At 42.1% G+C, this 27,857-nt stretch overlaps 1 protein-coding gene across 2 annotated transcripts in view; it reads left to right on the top strand.

Annotated features, from left to right (window-relative positions):
• LOC109923105 (lysosomal acid phosphatase-like) overlaps positions 1 to 24,114 on the top strand; it is a 51,883-nt gene extending 27,769 nt beyond the window's left edge. Inside the window, exons 7-11 of one of the 2 annotated variants that reach the window (XM_020523152.2) lie at positions 14,323 to 14,455; positions 14,934 to 15,025; positions 15,373 to 15,476; positions 16,938 to 17,113; positions 19,133 to 24,114. In XM_020523152.2, the coding sequence (XP_020378741.2) occupies positions 14,323 to 14,455; positions 14,934 to 15,025; positions 15,373 to 15,476; positions 16,938 to 17,113; positions 19,133 to 19,284 (657 nt within the window). In that variant the 3' untranslated portion in view covers positions 19,285 to 24,114. The remainder of the gene's footprint in view (positions 1 to 14,322; positions 14,456 to 14,933; positions 15,026 to 15,372; positions 15,477 to 16,937; positions 17,114 to 19,132) is intronic. The other variant, XM_048607134.1, reaches the window with a different exon arrangement.
• The last annotated feature ends 3,743 nt before the right edge of the window (positions 24,115 to 27,857 follow it).

Raw genomic sequence — 27,857 nt, forward strand, 5'->3', positions numbered from 1 at the left:
GGCAGCACCAGTCCTACTGACTGCGAAGGCCAACATGTTAATTTACCTTTGTGGGGATTTTTAACAAATGATAAACTGCTTTTCACAGCTGAATAAATATCCAATCCCTCGCATAGAGGATTTGTATGCAAAGCTGGCAGGAGGGCAGTCCTTCTTGGGCATTGTGTGGCACAGTAGCTCAGTGATTAACACTGTTGCCTAACAGCATGAGGGACTCTGGTTCAATTCCACCCTTGGGTGACTGTCTGTGTGGAGTTTGTTCTCCCCATGTCTGCGTGGGTTTCCTCCCAGTGCTCTGGTTTCCTCCCGCAGTCCAAAGATCTGCAGGCTAGGCTGGATGAGCCCTGGGAAATGCAGGGTTACAGGGATAGGGTAGGGAGATGGGTATGGGTGGGATCCTCTTCGGAGGGGCGGTGTGAACCTCAATAGGCCAAATGGCCTGCTTCCACACTCTGCATTCTATGGTCTGTTCTGTGACATGGTTTCAGGATGTGGGATACACCAGTTTGGACTGAGATGAGGAAACATTCATTTCTTTATTTGGAGGATGGTCAAATTTCTTACTACAGAAGGGTATGGAAATTGGGTTACTGAGTATATTCAAGAAAGATATTGATAAATTTTTAAGTATTCAAGGCATTAAGGGTCAGAGAGAACATGGGAATATGGTTTTGAGAAAGAACATTAGGTATGATCATATTGAGCAATGGAGTAGGCTTCAAGTCTCAAATTGCCTACTGCTCTGAGTTTCTAGACACTACCCTGAGGAACTACTGCAGAGATGTCTTGGGACTATGATGACTGACCTCCACCAATCACAGCCAAGTTCCTTTGTTTCAGGTATGACTCCCAACGATTAGAGAGGTTTTCCCTGATCCCCTTTGACACAGTACTCCGGAAGAGGCCTCACAACGACCGGTACAACCACAATATAATGTCCGAACTCCTATACTCAAAGGTCTGAGCAATGAAGGCATGCATGCTAAATGACCCTTTAACCACGCTATCCTATATGTGATGCAAACTTCAAAAGGATTATGTACTTGAACCTCTTGGTCTCTCTGGTTTTACATTTTCTTAAGTGGCATGGTGGGTTGTGGTCAGTGTATGAGGATTTTCCTTGTCTCTTGCTGATTGTTTTAAGCAGGTGAGAAGGGAGAATTTGGTTCCCCTTTTTAGATTCCTCTTGGCCAGTTGCAACAGAAGTTTTTAGTTCATTTCAGGTACACAGTTCTCGCACTTCAATTAAAATGTAAATTAACTACATCTAAATGATGGAATCAAATGGAAAAAATCAAAGGTTTTCTTGAGTAAAGTAAGGAATTTTATTGCCTATATTTCAAACAATGATGAAAAAAAAGACATCAAACACACATGAACACAGGTAATAAGGCCATATGATACAGAAGCAGAATTAGGCTTGGTTGAAGGAAGGGCAAGATTGGCAACTAAATATCCCAGGATATAGATACTTCAGGCGGGATAGAGAGGGATGTAAAAGGGGTGGAGGAGTTGCATTACTGGTCAAAGAGGATATCACAGCTGTGCTGAAGGAGGACTTGAGCAATGAGGCAATATGGGCAGAGCTCAGAAATAGGAAAGGTGCGGTAACAATGTTGGGGCTGTACTACAGGCCTTCCAACAGCGAGCGTGAGATAGAGGCGCAAATATGTAGACAGATTATGGAAAGATCCAGGAGCAACAGGGTGGTGGTGATGGGAGATTTTAATTTTGCCAACATTGACTGGGATTCACTTTGTGTTAGGGGTTTAGATGGAGCAGAATTTGTAAGGAGCATCCAGGAGGGTTTTCTAGAGCAGTATGTAAATAGTCCAACTCGGGAAGGGGCCATACTGGACCTGGTATTGGGGAATGAGCCTGGCCAGGTGGTTGAAGTTTCAGTAGGGGATTACTTTGGGAATAGTGATCACAATTCTGTAAGTTTTAGAATACTCATGGACAAAGACGAGAGTGGTCCTAAAGGAAGAGTGCTAAATTGGGGGAAGGCCAACTATAGCAAAATTCGACAGGAGCTGGGGAATGTGGATTGGGAGCAGCTGTTTGAGGGTAAATCCACATTTGATATTTGGGAGGCTTTTAAAGAGAGGTTGATTAGAGTGCAGGACAGACATGTCCCTGTGAAAATGAGGGATAGAAAGGGCAAGATTAGGGAAATATGGATGACAGGTGAAATTGTGAGACGAGCAAAGAGGAAAAAGGAAGCATACATAAGGTCTAGGTGACTGAAAACAGCTTTGGAAGAATATCGGGAAAGTAGGACCAATCTGAAACGAGGAATTAAGAGGGCTAAAAGGGGTCATGAAATATCTTTAGCAAACAGGGTTAAGGAAAATCCCAAAGCCTTTTATTCGTACATGAGGAGCAAGAGGGTAACTAGAGAAAGGGTTGGCCCACTTGAGGACAAAAGAGGGAAGTTATGCTAGGAGTCAGAGAAAATGAGTGAGATTCTTAATGAGTACTTTGCGTCGGTATTCATCGAGGAGAGGGACATGACCAATGTTAAGGTTAGGGATAGATGTTTGATTACTCTAGGTCAAGTCGGCATAAAGAGCGGGGAAGTGTCGGGTATTCTAAAAGGCATTAGGGTGGATAAGTCCCCAGGTCCGGATGGGATCTATCCCAGGTTACTGAGGGAAGTGAGAGAGGAAATAGCTGGGGCCTTAACAGATATCTTTGCAGCATCCTTGAGCACGGGTGAGGTCCTGGAGGACTGGAGAATTGCTAATGTTGTCCCCTTGTTTAAGAAGGGTAGCACGGATAATCCAGGTAATTATAGACCGGTGAGCCTGATGTCAGTGGTGGGGAAGCTACTAGAGAAGATACTGAAGGATAGGATCTATTTACATTTGAAAGAAAATGGGCTTATTAGTGATCGGCAGCATGGTTTTGTGCAGGGAAGTTCATGTCTTACCAACTTGACAGAATTCTTTGAGGAAGTGACAAAGTTGATAGATGAGGAAAGGGCTGTAGATGTCATATACATGGACTTCAATAAGGCGTTTGATAAGGTTCCCCATGGTAGGCTGATGGAGAAAGTGAAGTCGCATGGGGTCCAGGGTGTACTAGCTAGATAGATAGAGAACTGGCTGGGCAACAGGAGACAGAGAGTTGTAGTGGAAGGGAGTTTCTCAAAATGGAGAACTGTGACCGGTGGTGTTCCACAGGGATCCGTGTTGGAACTACTATTGTTTGTGATACACATAAATGATCTGGAGGAAGGTATAGATGGTTTGATTAGCAAGTTTGCAGATGACATTAAGACTGGAGTGGCAGATAGTGGAGGGGACTGCTGGAGAATGCAGCAGAATATAGATAGATTGGAGAGTTGGGTGGAGAAATGGCAGATGGAGTTCAATCCAGGCAAATGCGAGGTGATGCATTTTGGAAGATCCAATTCAAGAGCGAACTATATGGTAAATGGAAAAGCCCTGGGGAAAATTGATGCACAGAGAGATCTGGGTGTTCAGGTCCATTGTACCCTGAAGGTGGCAACGCAGGTGGATAGAGTGGTCAAGAAGGCATACGGCATGCTTTCATTCATCGGACGGTGTATTGAGTACACGAGTTGGCAGGTCATGTTGCAGTTGTATAGGACTTTGGTTCGACCACATTTGGAATACTGCATACAGTTCTGTTGCCACATTACCAAAAGGATGTGGATGCTTTGGAGACGGTGCAGAGGAGATTCACCAGGATGTTGCCTGGTATGGAGGGCGCTAGCTATGAAGAGATGTTGAGTAGATTAGGATTATTTACATTAGAAAGATGGAGATTGAGGGGGGACCTGATTGAGGTCTCCAAAATCATGAGAGGTATAGACAGGGTGGATAACAAGAAGCTTGTTCCCAGAGTGGAGGACTCCATTACTAGGCATCACTTATTTCAAGGTGAGAGGGGAAAAGTTTAAGGGAGATATGCGTGGAAAGTTCTTTACGCAGAGGGTGGTGGGTGCCTGGAACGTGTTGCCAGCGGAGGTGGTAGAGGCGAGCACGACAGCGTCATGTAAGATGTATCTAGACAGGTACATGAATGGGCAGGGAGCAGAGGGATACAGATCCTTGGAAAATAGGTGATCGGTTTAGATAGAGGATCTGGATCGGCGCAGACTTGGAGGGCCGAAGGGCCTGTTCCTGTGCTGTAATTTTTCTTTGTTCTTTGTTCTTCGGCCATTCAGACCATCGTGCCTGTTCCACCATTTGATCATGTTTTGCAATCCTGTTCTCCTGCCATCTCTCCCTTACCCTTGATCTCCTTACTAATTAAGAACTTATCTACCTCTGTCTCAGGTACACCCACTGACTTAGCCTCAACAGCCTTCTGTGGCACCTACTGGCTGAAGAAATTCCTCCTCATCTGAGTTCTGAAGGGTTGTCTGTTCACTCTGAGGCTGTGTTCTTGAATCCTAGTCTCTCCTACTGGTGGATATATCTTCTCCCTGCGCATGCTATCCAGCCCTCTCGATATTCTGTAAATTTCAATCTGACTCTGGTGCGCACACGTGCCCTCTCACGTGTGCTTTCGCTCCTCCATGACCTTGCACAGTCCCAACAAATATCTCTGTTCGTTCATTCTAACCTTCTCAAAATTAATGCATTTGCATATGTAAATATTGCATTTGCCTTCCTAACGTCCAACCGAACCTGCACCTTAAACTTAAGAGAATCCTGATCTAGCCCTCCTGAGTCACTTTGTGCTTTAGATTTCTGAAGCCTTTTCCCATTTAGAAAATAGTCCATACCTTTCTTCTTTCTACCAAGTGCATAATGTCACACTTCCCCATGTTATATTCTATCTGCCACTTCTTTGCCGCTATCTGAGCCTGTCCAGATCCATCTGCAGCCTCCCTGCATCCTCAACCCCAACTACCTGTCCCTCCTCCTATCTTTGTGTCATCAGTAAAATTAGCAATGGCGCCCTCAGTTCCTTCATTCAGGTTGTTAATAGTCATGATTCCAATACTGGCCCATGTGTAAGTCCACTATTCCCTGGCTGCCATCCTGAAAAGGACTTTTTATCTGCACTCTCTGCCTTTTGTCAGTCAGCCGATCCTCTATCCATGCCAGTACCTTGCCCCTAACAGCATGGGCTCTTATCATATTTAATAGCTTTGTGGCACCTTGTCAAAGGCCTTCTGGAAATTCAAATAGATCACATTGATTGGCTTTTCTTTGTTTAACTTGCTCGTTACTTCCTCAAAGAATTCTAATAGGTTTGTCAGGCATGGGACAAACCCATGCTGGCTCAGCACTATTTTACCATGCACTTGCAAGTATTCTGCAATCTCATCCTTAATAATGAACTCTTAATTCTTACCAACGACCAAGGTCAGGCTTACTGGCCTATAGTTTCCTGTCTTCTGCCTCCTTAAACAAGGGTGTTACATTTATCATTTTCCCAGTCCTCTAGGAACCTCCCTGACTCCAGTACTTCCTGAAAGATCACCACCAATGCCTCTACAATCTTCTTAGCTATCTCCTTCAGCACTCTGGGATGTATTCCATCCGATCTGGGTCATTTATCCTTTTAGACCTTTCAGCCTTCCCCAGCACCTTCTCTTTAATGATTACCACTGCACTAACCTCTGTTCCCTGACTCTCTTGAAGTTCTGGTATGTATGGTGTCTTCCACCATGAAAACTGATGCAAAGTACCTACTGAGTTCCTCTGCCATTTCATTGTTCCCCATAACTACTGCTCCAGCCTCATTTTCCAGCAGTCCAATGTCAACTCCTGCCTCTCTCTTCTTATCTTTTATAAGCTTTAAACAAAATTTTGCAATCTTGTTTTATGTTAGTAGTAGCTTACCCTCCTATTTCATCTCTTCCCCTTTTTATTGCTTTTTTAGTTACACAGACCAGCACAGGAACGGGCCCTTTGGCCCACGATGTTTTGCCAAACATGACGCCAAATTAAACTAATCCCTTCCACCTGCCCTTGGTCCATATCCCTCAATTCCTTGCCTATTCATGTATCGTAGAATCATAGAATATGCTTCTATGTGCTTACCTAAAAGTCCCTTAAACACCCCTATTGTATCTGCCTCCACCATCACCCCTGGCAGTGTATTCTAGACTCATACCACATTCTGTGTAAAAAAAAAAAAAAAAGATTCCCCAATTCTCCTCATCTCCTTTGAATTTTCCCCCTCTCACCTTAAATGCATGCCCCTAGTTTTAAACATTTCAAATCTGGGGCTAAAGATTCTCGACAGTCAACCACTATGCATCTGATACCTTTATGGACTTCTACCAAGGTTAGCATCTGCTGGCTTTTAAAACCAGCTCCCCTCATACCTCCCCAACCCTCTGGCTTTGCATATTGCATTTTTTTTCTTTTGCTTTTATGCTGTCCCTGACTTCCCTTGTTAGCAATGGTTGCCCTATTCTCTCCTTAGTATGATTCTTCTTCCTTGGGATGTGCCTCCCGAATTATCCCAGAAACTCCTACCATTGTTGCTTCACCATCTTTCCTGCTAGGCTTACCTTCTAATCAACTCTGGCCAGCTCCTCCCTCATATCTTTGTAATTATCTTTGCTCAATTGTAATACTGTTGCATCTGATTCCAGCTTCTCCATCTCGAACTGTTGGGTGAATTCTATCATATTATGGTCATTGCCCCCTAGGGGTTCCTTCAAGCTCCCTATTCAAGTCTACCTCATTACAATCACCAAATCTAGAATCTCCTGTTCCTTACTGGGGTCTACCACAAGCTGCTCCAAAAAAAATCTCGTAAACACTCCACAAATTCCTTTTCTTGGGATCTGCCACCAGCCTGATTTTCCCAGTCCACCTGCATATCGCTTTTGGCTATTGATTTTACTTCTTACTAACCAGGCAACCCTGCCTCCTGTACCCATCTGCCTGTCCTATCAATAGGACATGTATCCTTGGATACTTAATTCCCAGTTCTGATCCTTACAGCCACATTTCTATGAATCCCACAATATTTTACCCACCAATTTCAATCTGTGCTACAAGTTCATTTACCTTGTTTTGTATACTGTGCGCATTTAAGTACAACACCCTCAGTCCTGCGTTGACCACACACCATCACTGACTCCATCCCTCCACAGTTGTCTCCTTATCTGCTGTGCCTGAAGTTAGATTCCTGACCCTTTCCTTACTGTCTGTCCTATGACCTGTTCTAGAAGCTTTAATAACCTCTCATGCCCTCCTCCTTTTAACTAGTTTAAAGTCCTGTGACCACCCTATTTAGCCTTTCCTCTGGGATGCTGGTCCAAGATTGTTCCAAGTGGAGCCCATCCTGATGGTACGGTTCCTTGTTGTCCCAATATTGATGCCCGTGCCCCATGAAATGAAACTCCTTTAACCATGTATTTACTTCCCTAATTTTCTTAGCTCTACCTCAATTTGCATATAGCTCAGGTAATAATCCGGAGATTATAACCCTTGAGGTTCAGTGCTTTAATTTTGTTCCTAATTCCTGGTATTCCCCAAATTGGACCTCTTGCTTATGTTGTTGGTCCCAACAATGACCACACCAACTGGATCCTACCCTTCCCAGTCCAATATCTTTTCAGATAACAAGGTGTAGAGCTGGATGAACACAGCAGGCCAAGCAGCATCAGAGGAGCAGGAAAGCTGACAAGTTCATCCAGCTCTACACCTTGTTATCTCAGATTCTCCAGCATCGGCAGTTCCTACTATCTCTGTAACAATATCTTTTCAAGCTGGTTCGTGATGTCCCTTACCTGCCTAGGCAACTTCTGTGTGGGAACCTCAATCCTGCTCACAAAGGATCCTCCTTCACTACCACTTTTCTTATGCTTAAAAGATAGTGGATGGGGTGGTCTATACAGACAGGAAGGTAAAGGCAATTATAGTTTCATGTTCTTGGATCCCATGAATTGCACAAATGACACAACTTTGGATATTTTAGCTGTTGGTTCATTAGCTCAGCAACAGTGAAAGTTTGTAGATATCCTTGAGTTCTTGGTGAATGGTTGTTTGAAATTGCTTTGTTACTGGGCATTGACTTGTGATTGAGCAGACAGAGAGAGAGCAAGCCTTCCAGTTCTTTCATGTAAATCCTCATTCCTTGTCTCTGCTGTGCTACCTGAAGCAGCTGTTGGTTGAAGACCATTTGTTTATTTCTAATTCCACAATCTCTTTATTTTTCAAAGCTGACAGGTATGCCCTGGATCTCCCAGTATGCAAAATTATCATAAACATATGAACTAAACAGGATGCACATTTCTCAATGCTGACGTCATTACCTGTTTCACTGTTTTGACTTTGATATTACCATTTTGTCCAGATGGGTTTTATATGTTTCACACTGGTTTCATAAAATATGCCCAAATCTGTGATCAGGTGAGCATGTAGCCGTTCTTGTCAGCTCTTTTTTAAGGTTAATGAAGCACTCCAGTTGTACAATCAGATGAAAGAAAGTTGAAGAATGATGTTGCATTTTTACTACAATCATAACATGATAAATGGGGAGTTTTCTACTTGATCAGTACAGTCCTCAGTGCAAGGAATTGCTCCACGTCACTTTTAATTTTTCAATAGATTGTTTAGAGCCTTTTTGAACTTTCTGCCTTGGGCACTTGAACAGTAAGAGAACTTTAGCTACTCTACTGGGTTTAATTATGCCATTTTTCCAACAGGTTTTGAATTTCCTCCTGAACCTTGCGCTCCACCATTATCTCACCCCAAAACTAAAATCATTACCCAGAAGCAGTTTACTCCATATGCCAGGAGACTAAATCCCCATCATAATTGCTTCTGAAATAAGGCATGCTCGATATAAGGTTACAGGGACACGCCTACCTTCAATACCCCTTATTTATCCCTAACCTACAAGTCTGTGGTAAATCAGAAACCTAAAAGTATAGTGACTGTTGCTAGGCAATCTTCAGCACGAGGCCTCTTCCAGAAGTCTGCTCAATCAGAGAACTGTTACGGCACAGAGGAGGGCATTTGGCCTATTCTGCCTGCTCCAGCTCTTCAAACAAACACCATTACCTCTTGCCAATTTCCTGCTTTTTCTCCCCATACTGTTGCACACAATTTCTATCGAAATAATCATCCAATGCAGTCTTCATTTGAACGTGCGTCTACGCATTTACAAACCTTAACTACTCATTTGAAGTTCTCACATTTCCCTTATTTCTTCTGCATATCACTTTTTAAATCATTGGACAAACAGGAACAACTTGTCCCCTCCTACTCTATCTAGCCTGCTAATGGTTTTGAAAACCCCTACAAAATCTTTTCTCAGCTGTCTTCTATCCAAGGAGAATAATCCCAGCTTCTTCAATCTATGCTCACAACTAAAGTTTCTCATTGCTGGAGCCATTCTTGTAAACTACTTCTGCACCCTCCAATGCAAAGATTCACATCTTTCCAATAATGTAGCACCCACACTGTATACAATTTTCCAGCTGAAGACTGACAAGTTAAACATTATCTCCTTGCTCTTGTACTCAATGCCTCTGTTAATAAAGTAAATACACTGAATACTTTATTAACTGCACTCTCCACTTATCCTGCCACCTTCAACAATCTGTGGACGTAAGCACCCAGTGCCTTCTGGTCCGACACCCCCTTTACAATTGTGCCCGTTATTTTGTATACTCCTTCAGTGTTCTTCCTACAAAAGTGCATCACCTTCTCCACATGGAACTTCTTCAGCCACCTATCTGCTCTCTCCACCAACTTGTCAATGTCCTTTTGGAGTTCCACACTGTCCTTGTCACAGTTTACTATTCTTCCAAATTTCATGTCATCTGATAATTTTGAAATTTTCCACTGCACATCAAGATCCAGATCATTGATATGTATCAGGAAAGGTAAGGGTCCCAACACTGACACCTGGGGGAACTCCACTACAAACTTTCCTCTGGCCTGGAAAATATCCATTGACCATTCCTGTCTCTTCTTGTCATTCAGCCAATTTTGTATCCATGTTGCTACTATCCCGTTTATACCATGACCTATAACTTTGCTCGTAAGTGTTGTTTGACACTCTATCAAATACCTTCCAGAAATCCCTGTATACCACATTAACAGCTTTACCCTAACTTACCCTCTCTGTTACCTCTTCAGAAAATGGGGAGGCTATGGCCAAGTGGTGTTATTGCAAGTTGATTAATCTAGAGACCCAGGTAATGCACATAGAATAGTACAGTACAGAAGAGATCCTTTTACCCAGCAATCTGTACCACCAAAAATACACAATTACCTACACTAGACCCATAGCCTTGAATGTTATGACACTTCAAATGTTATTAGGTTTCTTGCCTCCGCTATCCTTTGAGGCAGTGCATTCTAGATCCCCATCACCTTCTCAGTGAAAGATTTTTATTTCCTCAAATTACCTCTAAATCTCCTGCCTTGCGCTTTTAAATTATGTTGCTTGTTATTGTGCCTTCAACTAAGGGGTTACAGCCACTTTCTATTCACCTGTCAATGCCCCTCATAATCTTATACACCTCTATTAGGTCACTCCCAACCTTCTCTGCACCAAAGAAAACAACCTGAGCCTTATCCAGCCTCTCTTCAAAGCTGAAATCCTCTGTCCCAGCCAACATCCTGGCGAATCTCCTCTACACCCCCTCCAGTGCAATCACATCCTTCCTATACTGTAGTGAGCAGAACTGCACATAGTACTCAAGCTCTGGCATAACCAAAGTTCTGTACATATCCAATATGACCTCCCTGCTCTTACCTTCATCATTCAAGGCATACGATTATAAGTGTCCTGTGTGCCTTACTAACTACCCTGTTAACTTGTCTAGTTACCTTGAGGGATCTGTGAATGAGTGCACCTAGATCCTCTGAGCTTCCTAGTATTTTGCCATTCATTGAGTGTTCCCTTGTCTTGATCCTTCTTTCAAAATGCATAACTCAAATTTACCAGTTTTAATTCCATTGGTCACTGACCTGCCCATCTGACCAAACCATTTATACCCTCCTGTATCCTAACACCATCCTCCTCACTGTAAACTACTGGGCAATCTTTGTGTTATCCACAAACTTACTTACCATTCCTCCCATCATTATATGAATATCACAAACAATAAAGGACCCAGCACTGATCCCTGTGGTATGCCACTGAACGGTGGGCTCCAGTCTCACAAACAGCCTTCTACCACCATCCTCTGTCTCTTGTCATGGATTTTGGATCCAACTTGCCAAGATACCCTGGATCTCATGAGCTTTTACCTTTTTTTAAATCAGATTCCCACATGGGACCTTGTCAAAGGCCTTCTGTAACCTACCTAAGTTACATCAAATATCCTACCCTCATCCAAACACTTGGTAATATCCTTGTAAAATTCCATCGGATTTGTTAGGCATGCCCTCCCTATGACAAAACCTAACTATCTTTGATCAAATCTTGCTTCTCTAAATGGAATTGAATTTTTTTCCTTCATTATTTTCTCCAATAGTTTCCATGCCACAGATGTAAGACTCTCTGGTCTGTAGTTCCCTGGTCTATCTTTACTACCCATCTTGTAAAGTGGAACCACATTGTCTCCAAACCACATTAGTTGTCCTCCAGTCCTCTGGCATTTCCCCTGTGGCCAAAAACAATTTGAAAATTGGGTCAGGTATCCTGTAATTTCTTCCCTTGTCTCCCACAAAAGCCTGGGATACAATTCATCTGGACCTGGGTATTTGTCCACTTTTAAATCCGCCAAAACCCCCAATACCTTCTCACCTCTTATATTAAACTGCTGAAGAACTTCACAGTCCATCTTCTTGAATTCTGTACTTGCATCCTACTTTTCCTGAGTAAAGACAGACTCTTACAGTCATAAAGTCATAGAGTAATACAGCATGGAAACAGGCCCTTCGGCCCAAACTGGTCCATGCTGACCTTGGTGCCCACTCGGGTAGTTCCAATTGCCTGCATTTGATCCATATCCCTCTAAACCGTTCTCATCCACGTACCTATCCGAATGTTTTTAAAATGTTGTTATTGTACCTGCCTCAATCACTTTCTTTGGCAGCCTATTGCATATATGCACCACTCTCTGCGTGAAGAAGTTGCCCCTCAAGTCCTTCTTAAATCTATCACCTCTTACCTTAAACCTATGCCCTCTAGTTTTCAGCTCCCCATCCCTGGGAAAAAGACTATATGCATTCATCCTGTCTATACCCCTCATGATTTTATACATCTCAATAAGGTCACTCCTCCTTCTCCTATGTTCCAATGAATGAAGTCCTGTCCTGACCAATCTCTTCCCTATAATTCAGGCCTACTAGTCCTGGCAACATCCTCGTAAATCTTCTTTGCACACTTTCCAGTTTAACTGTCTTTCCTATAACAGGGTGACCAAAACTATACACAATATTCCAAGTGCGGCCTCATCAACGCCTTATACAACTGTAACATAACGTCCAAACTCCTATACTCAATGCTTCGACTGATGAAGGCCAGCACGCTACATGCCTTCTTCACCACCCTGTCTACCTGTGACGCCACTTTCAACAAACTACGAACTTGTACTCCTATGTCCCTCTGTTCCACAACACTTCTCAGGACCTTATCATTTACTGTATAAGTCCTTTTCAGGGACCTCTTGTTTGCTCCCTTGTTCTGGAACCCAGGTTCAAATCCTTGCTTTGGTAAGTGGTGGAATTTGAATTCAATTTTTTTAAAAAATGTAGAATGAAGAGTCTAATGGTGACCATTAAGCCATCATTGATAATCAAAAACAAACGATTGTGTTTTCTAATTTCCTCTAGGGAAGGAAACTTGTCATCCTCTCCATACCCACATCAATATAGTCGACTCTTTCTTAATTACCCTCTTGGCATTAGTAATGGGCAATAAATGCTTTTTCAGTGGTGTCCTCATTCCATGAATGGTTTTTAAAAAAAAATCTTCAGCAAGTAAACACCATTTAGTGGGAGGGGAGTTAAGTAAGTAGGTTGTTGTTACAACACAGACAGACAGCCAGACCAAATCAGTCTTGGTACTTTTATTTGCAACACAGTGAAATAAAACTGTCAAAGACTCCAATGGTTCCTATCCAGACTTCTGAATAACCAATACAAGACATCGTGAATAATTAATTCCAGACACTGATTTTGTATCTCAAACAAAAGACTTAAATACACAATAACTTTAGCAAAGAAAAAATAAACAGCAAGATAAGCTGTTTAATATCTATGCTTTAAATCTGAAACATTTGTTTTCAGTTCCCAGTCACACAATAGACAGACAGACAAACAAACAGTTAAGGGATAAATAAAAGAAAATAACAAAAACTGGCCAGATTACTTAAATGGCTTTCATGATGTGTTATTTCACAAACATAAGCGTGGACTGTTTGGTTGCCTTTTCTGAAATGTTGATCAAGGTCACCTCAGTTCATTCAAGCAAAGGTAGTAACATTTCTAACTCAGCCTTATACTCCTTTGACTTCGGAAATTGGTGTGCCAAGTTAGGCAGGGAGCTTTCAACTCTTCTTGCAGTCCTGTTAGCAGCCAAGCTAATCTTTTCAGAAAACATCGTTCAAAGAAACAATTTAAAGTTCTAGTTCCGCCCTAATTCACTGATTGATTCTTCCTGAGACCTCAATTACCATTCAACATCTGCCACATGTTTGAATATAGCGTCTCTTCTAGAGTGCTGGAACCAAGTCCCAGGTACTGCCCTTGTTAATAGCCAACTTCTGTTATCTATTAAAACACAATGCTCTTCCCATTGTCGTTGTGTCTGTAGGAATCCTTTTAATCAAGAATCGACTGCAACTAACCTCCAGGTCTTGCCTCAAACAGAGTTTGGTCAGTTCTTTTCCTATTACCACAAGCTGTCCCAAAATCCACAAGTCATTTCCAGCTCTCAGTTCCCAAATCAAAATTGATAAAAGAATAGCAATTTAAAAATGACAGATCTGTGATGGTTCTAACAGTGTTTTTTGAAATCAGACGTGTGATCCGTTTTCTTTTGGTGGTGTGTCTGAGAAAGTTTAATATAGGTCATGGTTATAACTAAATTCAAATCCTGTAGTTACTCACCTACCCTTGCGGCTCACTGACCAGCTGTGATTTTCAAAGGGCATATTAGGTATCCTTTCAGGGTCTTGAGGCCAACTGTAGAAACTGGGATAAGCTCTGTGTCTATGTGGGCAGCTGGACAGTCCTAATAAATTGAGTTCTGAGGAAGGGTCACCGGACTTGAAACGTTAACTCTGTTTTCTCCTTCACAGATGCTGCCAGACCTGCTGAGCTATTCCAGCAACTTTGTTTTTGTTCCTGATTTACAGCATCCGCAGTTCTTTTGGTCCTAATAAATTGTTGTTCTCCCATCTTCCTTGGGCAGCAAGTTCACAACTTCACTCTCCCATCCTGGGCCACACCAGAGCAGATGGAACACATGAGACAACTGAAGGAATTTGGCAGCAGATCTGAGTTTGGACTCTACCAGGCAAAGGAGAAGTCACGGCTGCAAGGGGGTGAGTGAATGCCTGCTCCTCTCAGTGAAGCTGACTGCCTTCCTCAAGGACCGCTGCTTGCCCACTGTTCTGTGCTCTAGTGTTTTAACATAAATGAGATTACACAAACTAGGATTATATTGCGCAGTCAGAAGTTTAAAGATTTCTAATCGATTAATGGGAATAGATTTGCCCACATTGTTTACACACTGACTGGTTTCTGATTTCACAATCACTGTACACAAGCTGACCAGTCTTTGGAAGGTCAGGTTTCACAGTAACTCTCCCCACACTGATCTGTCCCTTGTTTTACAGTAACTGCCCCCAAACTCACGAGTCTGTGGAGGGTCTGATGTCAGTAATTGTCTGAGTGGTGTGATGCAACTGCCCTATCTCAATAACTGGGTGTTCAGTAGCCTTTAGAGTTAATGTATTGCTGAGCTCCAGTTGTTTATCTGTATTCCTTTACTCTTTTTAAAAAATGTGTTCATTTTTACAGGTGTGCTCCTCAAACAAATCCTCGAAAATGTTACTCGTTCAGTAAATGAGACCAATTCCACTCCCCATCTCAAAATGATCATGTACTCGGCGGTGAGTCACCTGAGATTGAAGAGGATCAAAATGTTCAGTATAAATGATTGATAGGATTAAATACCTCATGATGATATTATGATTAAAAAGCCATGTTTTATGCTATGTCATCAACATTTTGGTCAGTGATAATCTGTGGAAGGCCAACATGGACTGCCCCCGGTTGTGAGTGATGATTCCGAACCCCTCATGGAGGCTCAGTGTTAACCCCCACCTCCATGCGGCGTCAGTGTTGAACACCCCATGGGGGCTGTGGCTCAGTGTTGAGCGCACCGCGGTTTGCTTGCACCTGCAGTCCATTTGCCTTTAATAATTAGCTGCATTCTGAATTTGATCTCTGTTCACAGCATGACACCACTATCATAGCCCTTCAAATGGCTCTGGGTATTTACAGCCTTGCTCCAACGTATGCTGCCTGCCACATATTTGAGCTTTACCAAGAGACAAATGGGTAGGTTCTGAAATTGTTTTCAATATGTTGGCTCTGCACAGCCACTATTCAAGGCTCTGAATGTCTTTGTCTTTGTTTTATTCTCTAGTGATAGTAATGGAGGGTCTCAGTAACACGCAGCCTGCATATCTGGATCCCAACATGTTGCTAATCCAGACAATCAGGATACCCACCAGCTCTTTGATTTATAAATTTCTTTTTTATTGTAGCTACTGCAAAACCAGATGCTCCTAGTGGTCTGATTGGACTAAACAAAAATTGGGACTGGTTAACAGACAGAGAGCAGGAACAAAGAAAATATTCATAGTTTGGCAGGTTATAACTAGTGGAGTACTGCAAGCATCAGTGTTGGTACTTCAGCTTTTTACAATCTTGATGAATGAGTTAGATAAAGAGACAGAGAATAACATATCAGTTGTTGCTGATATAGAGCTAGGTGCTAAGAGGACTCTGGCTGTAAAGAGATGTAGAGAAGTTGAGTGAATGGACAGCAAGATGGCAAATGGAATGTGATGTGGGGAAGTGTGAAGTTATGCACTTCATTCATGAGAATAGAAAAACAGAATTTTTTAAAAAGGCATTAATCTTTTAAATCGATATTCACATAGTTGTATTTATACTAAATTTAGCATGCAGATGCAGTAAGCAATTAGGAAATCAAATTACAGATTGACTTTTATTGCAAGCAGATTGGAGTGCAGGAATAAAGAAAGTCTTGTTGCAATCATTCAGGATTTTGCTGATTTCACTGCCGGAAAACTGTCTGCCGTTTTGGTCTCTGTATTAAAGGCAATGGGAAGTGACGACACAGTGAAGGTTCACTAGACTGGTCACCGGGACAATGAGAGGTTCAGTAAGTTGGGTCTACACTGTTTGCAGTTTAGCAGAATGAGAAGAGATCTCATTGAAACCTACAGGATTCTGAAGGGACTTAATAGGGCCAAAAGTGAGAGCCTATTTTCCCCCTGTCTGGGTACAGTCTCCCAATAAACGGCCAATGGGTTAGGCCTGATGAGGAAAAATTGAACAGGTTGGGAGTGTTTGGAGTTCTCTATCCCAGAGGATGCTAATGCTCAAACTTGCCTGGAGAAAGAGGGAGCCGGAAAATGAAACCTGAATGGAGCCAAAGAGCCAGTGCAGAAATAGGATCCATTCTAGGGGGAAAAAAAAGGAAGAAATTGAAATTGTATGATGAGAGAGTGAGAAGAGGGAAATGGCACCAATCTGGGAATGGTGGGGGATGTAGCAAAAGAGAGAGAGAGAGAAATGGGATCTTTTGGGTGAGGTGGGCAGAGAGAAAAAGTAGGCCAGAAAGAGAAAAGTGGGTTGGGGAAATTGGATCAGTGTAAGGGAGCGAGCAGGAGAATGAGATTATATAAAATTCTTCCCTCTAAGAAGAGGGCTTATTTGAGCAATGGGAGGAAAGTTAACTGTTCTAAAGCTTGCATGTGGCTTTTGCAGATCCTACACAATGGAGATGTACTACAGAAATGAGAGTAATTCTAAGCCATACCTTCTCACTCTGCCATCTTGCACTGAAAAGTGCCCCTTACACAAATTCATTGAAATTGCTGCAGAGATGATCCCAAAGAACTGGGCAAAGGAATGTGAACTTCACCGCAGCACCATCCAAATTGGTAACGTATTGTCAGCAACTCGATCAGCTCGCTGACAGATAGCATTGATCCGTGGTAATCCTCCATATTCTGCTGGTCTCTCCACATAACCCTAGGGTTTTCAGTCACATTGCTATGTCCTGTCAGTGTTCTCTGGATTCCTCATTCAGGAATGCACCCAATGTCTAACTGTAAAATGCTGTCATTTTGGGGGGGGAAAGGGAGGTGTCAGTCATTATTTTATATACTCTTGCTAGTGTGCTACCCTCCTATTTCAGTGGATAGATGTTGAACAGTCGAGTGAAGCAAGGTCAGAGGCAATTGCTCCATGATTACACCAAACTGCAGTTCACAAAAGAGATTTCTTTTTGTTCCTCTCAGTAAACTATCCCACCTGACTGCCAATGTACATCGGGTTTTCTGACTGCTTCCTCGTTGACCATTAAAACTGTCAACAACCTCAGCCACTTCCCAGTCATGAAGTGACAATGTATTCACACTGGAATCAAACTCTAGTCACGTTTAATAATATTAGTGTATTCCTGAGGTTTGAGATGAGATAGTTAACTCTTATTTCTGCTCATTATTGAATCATTGAAACTTGCACCAGCAGAAGGCTGTTCAGCTCCTCATACTTGGGATGTTGAAGAGATGACCCAGTTCATCCCCACCCCTGCGCTTTTCCTGTGTATTCAAGACGATATCCAGGCACAGACTGAGTAGTTCCTGTATACCAAGTGGGATTTCAGGATCCCAGGAATAGGTCATGAGCTTTTCCAAGTGTCAAATGGGATCCAGGGGATTCTGGGCATAGATTGGGGCTGTTTGAGCTCCAGGTTTACTCGGTTACTGCCAGAATTGTTGATTGCTCTAATCCTGTGGTGCAGGGGTTTGGGTTTTAACTGCAATACAATTTGGTGTATCATGGAAGAGGTTGTTGGAATAAAAGCATACATTGCTGGAGAAATTCAGCAGGTCTGGCAACATCTGTCTAGACAAAACAGAGTTAATGTTTTTAAGTCCAGGGACCCTTCTTCAGAACTGGACTCAATGTTAATTTTGCTTTCTCCCCACAGATGCTGCCAGACGTGCTAAGTTTCTCCAGCAATTTGTTTTTGTTTCAGATTTCTGGTATCTGCAGTTCTTTGTTTTATTTAATGCAGTTGTTGCTGTTGTTTACAGAGTTGATTAAACTTGGTGTGTGTGTGTTGTAGTGGAGCTTTGCAAAAATCCTGCATTTCTTGTATTTAGCTGCTCTGCACTAATGACAACACTGTTCACTTGCTCCTGTTAGTGTTAGATTCTCTGTCCCCAGAAAGAGTTTGGTTTGATCATCAACATCAAGGGGGAGGTGATGGCCTAGTGGTATTATCACTGGACTGTTAATCCAGAGACCCAGATAACGTTTTGAGGACGTGGGTTTGAATTCCGCCATAGCAGATGGTGGAATTTGGATTCAATTTTTTATAAAAATCTGGAATTGGGAATCTAATGATGACCATGAATCCATTGTCGATTGTCAGAAAAAAAAACCCATCTGGTTCGCTAATGTCCTTTAGGGAAGGAAACTGCCATCCTTACCTGGTCTGGGCTACATGTGACTCCAGACCCACAATGTAGTTGACTCTTAACTGCCCTCATCCTGTTAATGAACAAAGAAAAAAGAGAAGACATTGGAGGCAGTGACCATCACTGAACAAATCATCATCTTGCATGACAGAAGGCTGCATAGTTTCCAAAAAAATTTCAGAAGCTGTGGCAATCATAAACATTGAGACCATTTACCCCTTCTCCCTTAATTACAATGCTGCCCAGTCTGTTCCCCTCTTTCCCAAATGCTGACTGTGATATCCTAAAGTGACTGTTAACCACATGGAGGCAAGGCTGCTAACTAATTGTGGAAGGGTTGGCAGGTAGTTTAGTTAATTGTACAAATACTGTGGTCTCCCAGTGTTTATATCAGTGGTGTACATGATGCACTGTTGTTGACACTTATACACACATTTCAAACAGTTGATATCTCTTTTTCTGTCTCTACAGAGCTGCTTCTGGGCCTGGTTGTGGGCTGTTGCCTTCTGCTGGTGCTCATTGTCTTCTGTGTGAAACTCCAGTGTCAAGACAAAGATGAAACTCTGGGCTACCAGAAACTCGCCTCCCATTGTGAAGAGAGTGAGAAAATGCCCTCTGTCTGAACAAAACAAGCAAGAGCTGGAGCCATCCAAAGCCCAAGGGGAGGGGACTGGAGGCTGCTTGCTTTAAGTGAGCTTTGTTTGGTGTGATGAGCAGGAGTTTTAACTCGCTTTTATGATCAAGGAGGTAGAAAAAGAGTGTTTTTACTTCAAAATTAAGCATTGATTTGGGGAAAAAAAGCTTAAGTCATGGACGGGAAAACTTGATAATTCTGTTTAAAGTTTTGTAATGAACTGAGTGTGATTTTTAAGAAATTACTTGCAGTGTGTGTGGGGTGTTGTATTTTACACACCGGCCTTTGTAAGCATTCCAATAGAGACACCATGTCCACAGTCAGTTATTATGACTGGGGCACTAGATGACCTGATATCTCTGATACTGTCAGATGCGCAGAGCAACAGGCAAGTTTCCACTGAGTCACTTCTTAAAAGTTGTATGGATAAGAAATACTTGGATTTATAAAGTATCTTCACAGCTCCAAAATATCTCAACTCATTGCAGCCAATGAAATACTTGTTTTCACAATGTAGTCACATTAAACATAAGAAATAGTCCAACTAATTTGTGCACCGCAAGATCCCACAGACAGCATTTACAGAAATGACCAGATAGTTTCCTTCTAGCGATGGAGCCCTGATTTTCCTTGAAATAATGCCATGGGATCTATTGGAACAATTGGACGTTGTTTTCCCATCAGGGGGATCTTTGGATAGGAGGTGTCAATTGTTGGGTGGGTGAATCAACGGAACTGCGAGATGGTCTGTAAGTCGGGCTGGCAGGGGTGTCATGCAATGGCCGATTGGTGTGTTTCATTCTGTGCAATTTGAAGTCCGTGCTGGTTTTATCAGTGGCAACAATGCCTTTTGCACCATCTATTTATCCTCTGCCTGTGTGGGATTGTGAAACCCTCTAACTTTATTAAAGGCAGTTTAATTTCTGCCTTGTCTCGGAGTCAATTAAACTTGGCAGGAAATCTTTTGCTTGCTTTTTCCTTTGAAAATGTGACAAATTTGAAGCTGTGGCAAACTTATTCTGGTGCTTGTCCACTGACATCACTCAACATCTGACTGAGGGACTGGGCAAATGCTGCGGAAGATCATAAGAACATAAGAACTAGGAGCAGGAGGAGGCCATCTGGCCCCTCGAGCCTGCCCCGCCATTTAATAAGATCTTTTTGAGACTCGGCTCCACTTACCGCCCACTCACCATAACCCTTAATTCCTTTACTGTTCAAAAATTTATCTAGCCTTGCCTTAAAAACATTCAGCGAGGTAGCTTCAACCGCTTCACTGGGCAGGGAATTCCATAGATTCACAACCCTTTCGGTGAAGAAGTTCCTCCTGACCTCAGTCCTACATCTGCTTCCCTTTATTTTGAGGCGATGCCCTCTAGTCCTAGTTTCACCTGCTAGCGGAAGCAACCTCCCTGCCTCCATCTTATCTATTCCCTTCATAGTCTTATATGTTTCTATAAGATCTCCCCTCATTCTTCTGAATACCAATGAGTATAATCCCAGTCTACTCAGTCTCTCCTCATAATCCAACCCTCTCAACTCTGGAATCAACCGAGTGAATCTCCTCTGCACCCCCTCCAGTGCTAGTATATCTCTTCTCAAGTAAGGTGACCAAAACTGCACACAGTACTCCAGTGTGGCCTCACCAAGACCCTATACAGCTGCAGCATAGCCTCCCTGTTTTTAAACTCCATCCCTCTAGCAATGGCAGACAAAATTCCATTTGCCTTTTTAGTTACCTGCTGCACCTGCAATCCCTCTGCACAGCAGCGTGCTGCAATTTTTTACCATTTAAAACATAGTCCATTTTGCTGTTATTCCTACCAAAATGGATGACCTCACACTTATCAACATTGTGTACTCCATCTGCCAGACCTTTGCCCACTCACTTAGACTATCTATATTCCTCTGCAGACTTTGTGTCTTCTGCACACTTTGCTGTACCACTCACCTTAGTGTCATCTGCAAATTTTGACACACCACACTTAGTCCCCAGCTCCAAATCATCTATGTAAGTTGTAAACAATTGCGGTCCCAACACTGATCCCTGAGGCACACCACTAGCCACTGACCGCCAACCAGAAAAACACCCATTTACCCCTACTCTTTGCTTTCTACTGGTCAACCAATCCTCTATCCATGCCAATACATTACCTGTAATATCTTGCAACTTTATCTTATCTAGCAGCCTTTGGTGTGGCACCTTGTCAAATGCCTTCTGGAAATCCAGATACACCACATCCACAGGTTCCCCATTGTCCACCATGCAAGTAATGTCCTCCAGAATTCCACCAAATTAGTTAAACATGACCTACCCTTCATGAACCCATGCTGGGTGTTCCCAATGGGACAATTTATATCCGGATGTCTTGCTATTTCTAACTTAATGATAGATTCAAGCATTTTCCCCACTACCGAAGTTAAGCTAACTGGCCTATAGGTACCTGCTTTTTGTCATGAGGCTGGATTCTTTTACAGTTTGATTCATCAAACTCAGTCTTGAAGAAATTATATCCTCTGAGTAGAACTCTGTGCTAATATTTCCTGTTCAATTTGTTTCCTTTCTACACAATTCATTCATTCAAGGTGGGTTAGGACAGTACAGGCAAAGCTCATTTATGGTCATTTAACAGGTGCTTTGTTATAGGGCTATGGGAGTTATCGAAGAACATGGGTGGTTCTTGGGTACTTGCTTTGATGAAGATCTCCACTTCATTTATTTGCACTCTTCAATTTTTCCATATTATTGGTTACAATGGTAGTTCCATTATGTAATGTTGTGGTTCTGTTAGTGGATGAGTAATCCAAATGTATGGGGGTTGGAAAATCCGTCATGGACGTGAGAGACATGGGCAGCATAAACGGAGATCAGTGAAAGTGATGACAAAATTACTGAGTCTTAAAAAGCCAAATTGTTTACTAATGTCTGTTTTAAGGAAGGAAAATCTGCTGTCCTGACCCAGCCTTGCTCATAATTGACTCCAGACCCAAGCAATGTGGTTGGCTACTCTGCAGTAACTTAGCAAGTCACTCAAGGCAAAAAGACAGGGGCCTACCATTTGTTTGTTGGTGAGCAGTCAGTGCCGACCTTACCGGTGTAAGGCTTGCAATCCTTGTAAGAGAGTGGCAACTTTTGAATTTTCTTAATGACTCAACTGTAGGGCAATATTTCACTTTGATTTTTTATTGTAACACAACAAAGTATGATTTAAATACTACCTGATGTGCACATGCTATATCACTTACAAGAAAAGGTACATTTCCTTATGTCATACTTTGGGCACAGTTAGGATCAAAGGGTAGTCATTCAGCCAGCTTTTCCCAGTTCCCAGACTGAGTTCAATCACTCTTCCCATGTCTGTCAGCAACAATACCCCTCCCACCAAATTTCACCTCAACAAATCTCCTCCTTTAGTTCGCACTAGTCCTGATGATCCAGAATTCTTTCAACAGTTCAGTTAACTCTGGATAAATTCTTTCTTTTCTTGTTGAGGTTTATTTCTTTTCCCTGTCATTTACACAAAAACAAAACCCTGTTTCTGGGAAAGCGCCTATTCTTGCCTGCTAGATCTCAGCTGCAACACTTTTTCTGTTCTGAGTTTGAGTGAGGTATGAGAAATTACAACTCCAACTTCAGTGGTTTTCCATTTGAGTTTCTCTTTGTTAATTCTATCCCCATGACAACCTGAAATCACATGGCACTCCTCTGACCTAAGGTACTAACTGGGAACACAGAACTGTATAATGGAGAAGAGGGCCCTTTGGCCCAACAAGTCTGCACCAACAAAAACTCACTTTCCAGCTTGTCCATAATCATTTCAATTACACATCCAAGCACTTTTTGAAGGTTGTGAGGATTAGCTGCTTGAACTACTGTCCCAGGCAGTGCATTCCAGATTCCCACCACCATCTGGGTAAAAAGAAAGTTTCCTCAAATTCCCTCTTTTCACCTTAAAATTATGCCCTTTGTTATTGACCCTTCAACTTGGTGGGAACAACTGCTCTAAAAAAAAACAATCTTATTCATTTTCTCTTTGTAGCTAAGATGTCCCAACTCTGCCACCATCCTATTGAATCTCCTCCGCACACTCTCCAGTGCTATATCACAACCTTGCTAGAGTGAACTGAGCGCACAATTCACCACCTACCTTTATAGATCTATCTCACCGAAAGTTAAATGGACATTTTAAAACATAATTGTCAGCATTCACTCATAGATGTCTATCTTTGGAGAGAACAAAAAGATGGTTTAGGAATTTCTCAGAGATTCCTCTGAATGTGAGATCTGAAAAATGCAAAACAGTGTAATGAAATCTCTTTAATGTTGAAATATTGACCTTTCAGACAGACAAACTGCCAGTCATTTCATCCTCTTCCATAAATGTAACCTTCTCCATCACAAACTTTGTCAATCCACATTTATCCCTTTGCAAAGGAGAGGTTAATGAGTGGGAGGATAGCAGCCCGGAATTGCTCCTGTCATAAACTGGCATTAGTTAGGGCTGCAGATTCAAGCTGGACCATCAGCAGCTTGAATTGTTTCACGTACACTGTGCGGAAAGCTGGGAGTCTCTGTAAAACAGAGGGTGCTGGGTAACAGGTGGATCTTTCAAGATTCTAATAAATGGAAATGAGATACAAATTATCTGTGATGTGATTAAATGGAGAAGCTGACTGATCTCCTCTTACTTTGGTTCTATTTCAGTGAGCTCTACCGTACTATTATAATTATAACTTGCGATAAGAAATCATTCAATGATACTGTTACAATTTCAGTTATGTTTTGTGCAATAAAGTTTAATTTTTTTTCTCCCCTGAACATCAGCCAAGTCTCATTCACAACAGTGATGGTACTTATGAAAGAAAATCACTGCGCCTCCTTTCCTCCTAATTTCCTTTCCTTCGTCCTCTCCCCTCTATTCTTATCTCTCAGAATCCCACATCTTATTCGCACTCACTTCGTTCTGGTCATCATAGAACATAGAACAGTACAGCACAGTATAGGCCCTTCAGCCCACAATGTTGTGCCGACCTATTATCCTACTGTAAGATCAAACTACCCTGCATGCGCTATATTTTAATATCATCCATGTGCCTATCCAAGAGTCGTTTAAATGTCCCTAATGTATCTGATCCACTTTCGCCGCCGGCAGCTCATTCCACGCACCCACCATTCTCTGTGTAAAGAACCTACCTCTGGCATCCCCCTATACCTTCCTACAATCACCTTAAAATGATGCCCCCTCATATTAGTCATTTCCATCGTGCGAAAAAGTCTCTGACTATCCACTCTATCTATCCTCTCATCATCTTGTACACCTCTATCAAGTCACCTCTCATCCTTCTTCGCTCCAATGAAAAAAGCCCTAGCTCCCTCAATCTTTCCTCATAAGACTGCCCTCCAGTCCAGGCAGCATCCTGGTAAATCTCCTCTGCACCCTCTCTAAAAGCTTCCACATCCTTCCTATAACGAGGCGATGGAACCGAACACAATTGTCCAAGTGTGGTCTTACCAGGGTTTTATAGAGCTGCAGCATAACCTCGTGTCTCTTAAACTCAATTCCCCTGCCAATGAAAGCCAACATACCATACACCTTCTTAACAACGCCATCAACTTGGGTGGCAACTTTGAGGGATCTATGGACATGAACCCCAAGATCCCTCTGTTTCTCTGCCAAGAATCCTGCCATTAACCCTGTATTCTGCATTCAAATTCGACCTTCCAAACTGAATCACTTCACACTTTTCCGGGTTGAATTCCATCTACCACTTCTTTGCCCAGCTCTGCATCCTGTCAATGTTACAACCTACAACAGCCCTCCACACTCTCCACAATTCCACCAACCTTTGTGTTGTTGGCAAACTTACTAACCCACCCTTCCACTTCCTCATCCAAGTCATTTGTAAAGATCACAAAGAGCAGAGGTCCCAGAACAGATCCCTGAAGGACACCACTGTTCACTGTGCTCCAGGCTGAATACTTTCCATCTACTACCACCCTCTGTCTTCTATTGGAGAGCCAATTCTGTATCCAGACAGCTAAATTTCCCTGGATTCCATGCCTCCTTACTTTCTGAATGACCCTACTATGGGAACCTTATCAAATGCCTTGCTAAAATCCATTTACACCACATCCACTGCTCTACCTTCATCAGTGTGTTTTGTCACATCCTCAAAGAATTCAATAAGGCTTGTGAGGCATGACCTGTCCCTTACAAAGCCATGCTGACTATTTCTAATCAAACTGTGCTTTTCCAAATAATCATAAATACTATCTCTCAGAATCCTTTCCAATACTTTGCCCACCACAGAAGTAAGACTGACTGGTCTGTAATTCCCAGGATTATTCTTATTCCCTTTCTTGAACAAGGGAATAACATTTGCCACCCTCCAATCATCTGATACTACTCTAGTGGACAAAGATCATCGCCAAAGTCGCAGCAACATCTTCCCTCACTTCCCGTAACAACATTGGGTATATCCCGTCTGGCTCAGGGGACTTATCTATCTTCATATTTTTCAAAATTTCTAGCACATCCTCCTTCCTAACATTAACCTATTTGACCATATCAGCCTGTTTCATGCTGTCCTCACAAACTACAAGGTCCCTCTCACCAGTGAATACTGAAGCAAAGTATTCATTAAGGACCTATTCTACCTCCTCCAACTTCACGCACAAGTTCCCTCACTCTGGCCATCCTCTTGTTCCTCACATAAGTATAGAATGCCCTAGGGTTTTCCTTATTTCTACCTGCCAAGGCTTTTTCGTATCCCCTTCTAGCTTTACTAAGTTCGTTCTTCAGTTCCTTCCTGGTTACCTTGTAACCCTCTAGAGCCCTGTCCGATCTTTGCTTCCTCAACCTTAAGTAAGCATCCTTCTTCCTCTTGATTAGATGTTCCATCTAGTCATCTTTCCTCTCCTTGTCTTGCTCCTCCACTCCCCTACCATGTTGTATTCTATTCCCTGTCCTCTATTGGGATTGCCCTCTGGAGCTCTGGCAATTGGACCAGAAGCAACAATTCAAAGTTTCAGTCAGCACCAGAATGTCATGATATTTGCAATGAATTACTAAATGATAATTCGTTAGATGTTCTCCTCTGTGTCCAGCTCTATCCCTCAGCCTTTCCTCCCCCTTCCTCATTTTTGTTTCCTCTCCTACTTGATTGCCAGCCTGCTGTAATCACTATTTCTTCTCTGTGGAAATACCTTGATGTTAAAATTAAGGCTACATTGAAATTTTCCATTCTCAGTATAAAGGTCAATTGCCACTTGTTAAATAATTTTGCATTTTCTTTGATCTCTCAATTGCTCCTTTGTGTAATTCTCCCTTTTGTCCTTTTCCTTACGTGTTTCCTTGAATGAAATGTTTCTTCAGCTCACTTTGAAAGGCAAAGAGGAAGCAACAAATTAAGGCAGCATATAAAACAAAATTGTAAACATTTTACAGGCACATTATGATCCCAGCTGACGGACAAAGCAGATCTCAGATTTCACACAAACTAAAAACCTTTTCTTTTCCAAGTTATGGATTTCACCCAAGTCCCTTCAAAAATTTCACAATTTTCTTTCTGAAAGTCTAATGCACTACACTTTTGTACAAAAGTTTACAAGTGAACAAAGTAAACAGTGTAAACACATTCCCATTACTCCCCAGGAAGATTCTTTCTAATACTGTATTAAAAGTTAGTCACATGACTTCAGAAATATGTACAAGTTAATCATTAATCCCCTTCAGACACACAGAAAAACCAACAAATGAGCCAAAGAGCTGCGGACACTGGAAATCAGAAGCAAAATCAGAAATTGCTGGAAAAGCTCAGCAGGTCAGGCAGCATCTGTGGAGAAAAAGCAGTGTTAATGTTTCGGGTCCAGTGACCCTTCTTCAGAACATTGAGTTCTTCTAGCATTTACAGAAAATTCACATGCCACTAATTTAAAATTCAAAAATCTTAAAATAAATGATATTAAAACGTATATCAAATCAATTTCAACATTTATACAAACAGGAAGGCAATGATGGGAATAGGAGCTTTAAGGAGTGCAAACTGGATAATCCCACAGGAAATGATGGGGATATTTCCACCATTTCTACATTTCACTTCGGTATTTACTAGGGTGATAAAATAAGGAGTCATGACCGTGAGATGAGCAATGTGTGTTTAAAATTAAGAAAAGTTGTATTGAATAAACTGAACATACGTGGAGGATAAAACCTCTAATCCGGCTGAATTCCATCCATGGATTTTAAAAGAATAGGGCAGAGAGAGCACAGTTATTACTATACATATTGAATAATTCATCTGATAAAGGTGTAGTAACTGAGGACTGGGAAATAGATAGCATATCTCTTTAGTAAAGGAGGGGAAAGAACATATAGACCAGTTAATTTAATACTGATGATAGGAAAAAAGAATGGAATCTTTGCTAAAGGAGAGATGAGGTGAAATCTCAAAACAAGAAATAAAAGGATGAATAGTCAGTGCGGATTTTCAACCGGGAAACTGAACATGTTTTCAATTATTTTTTGAGGAGGGAACAGACATACTTAGATGATGATATGC

Source organism: Rhincodon typus, chromosome 17, assembly GCF_021869965.1.
Source record: "Rhincodon typus isolate 14 chromosome 17, sRhiTyp1.1, whole genome shotgun sequence".
Classification (NCBI taxonomy): domain Eukaryota; kingdom Metazoa; phylum Chordata; class Chondrichthyes; order Orectolobiformes; family Rhincodontidae; genus Rhincodon; species Rhincodon typus.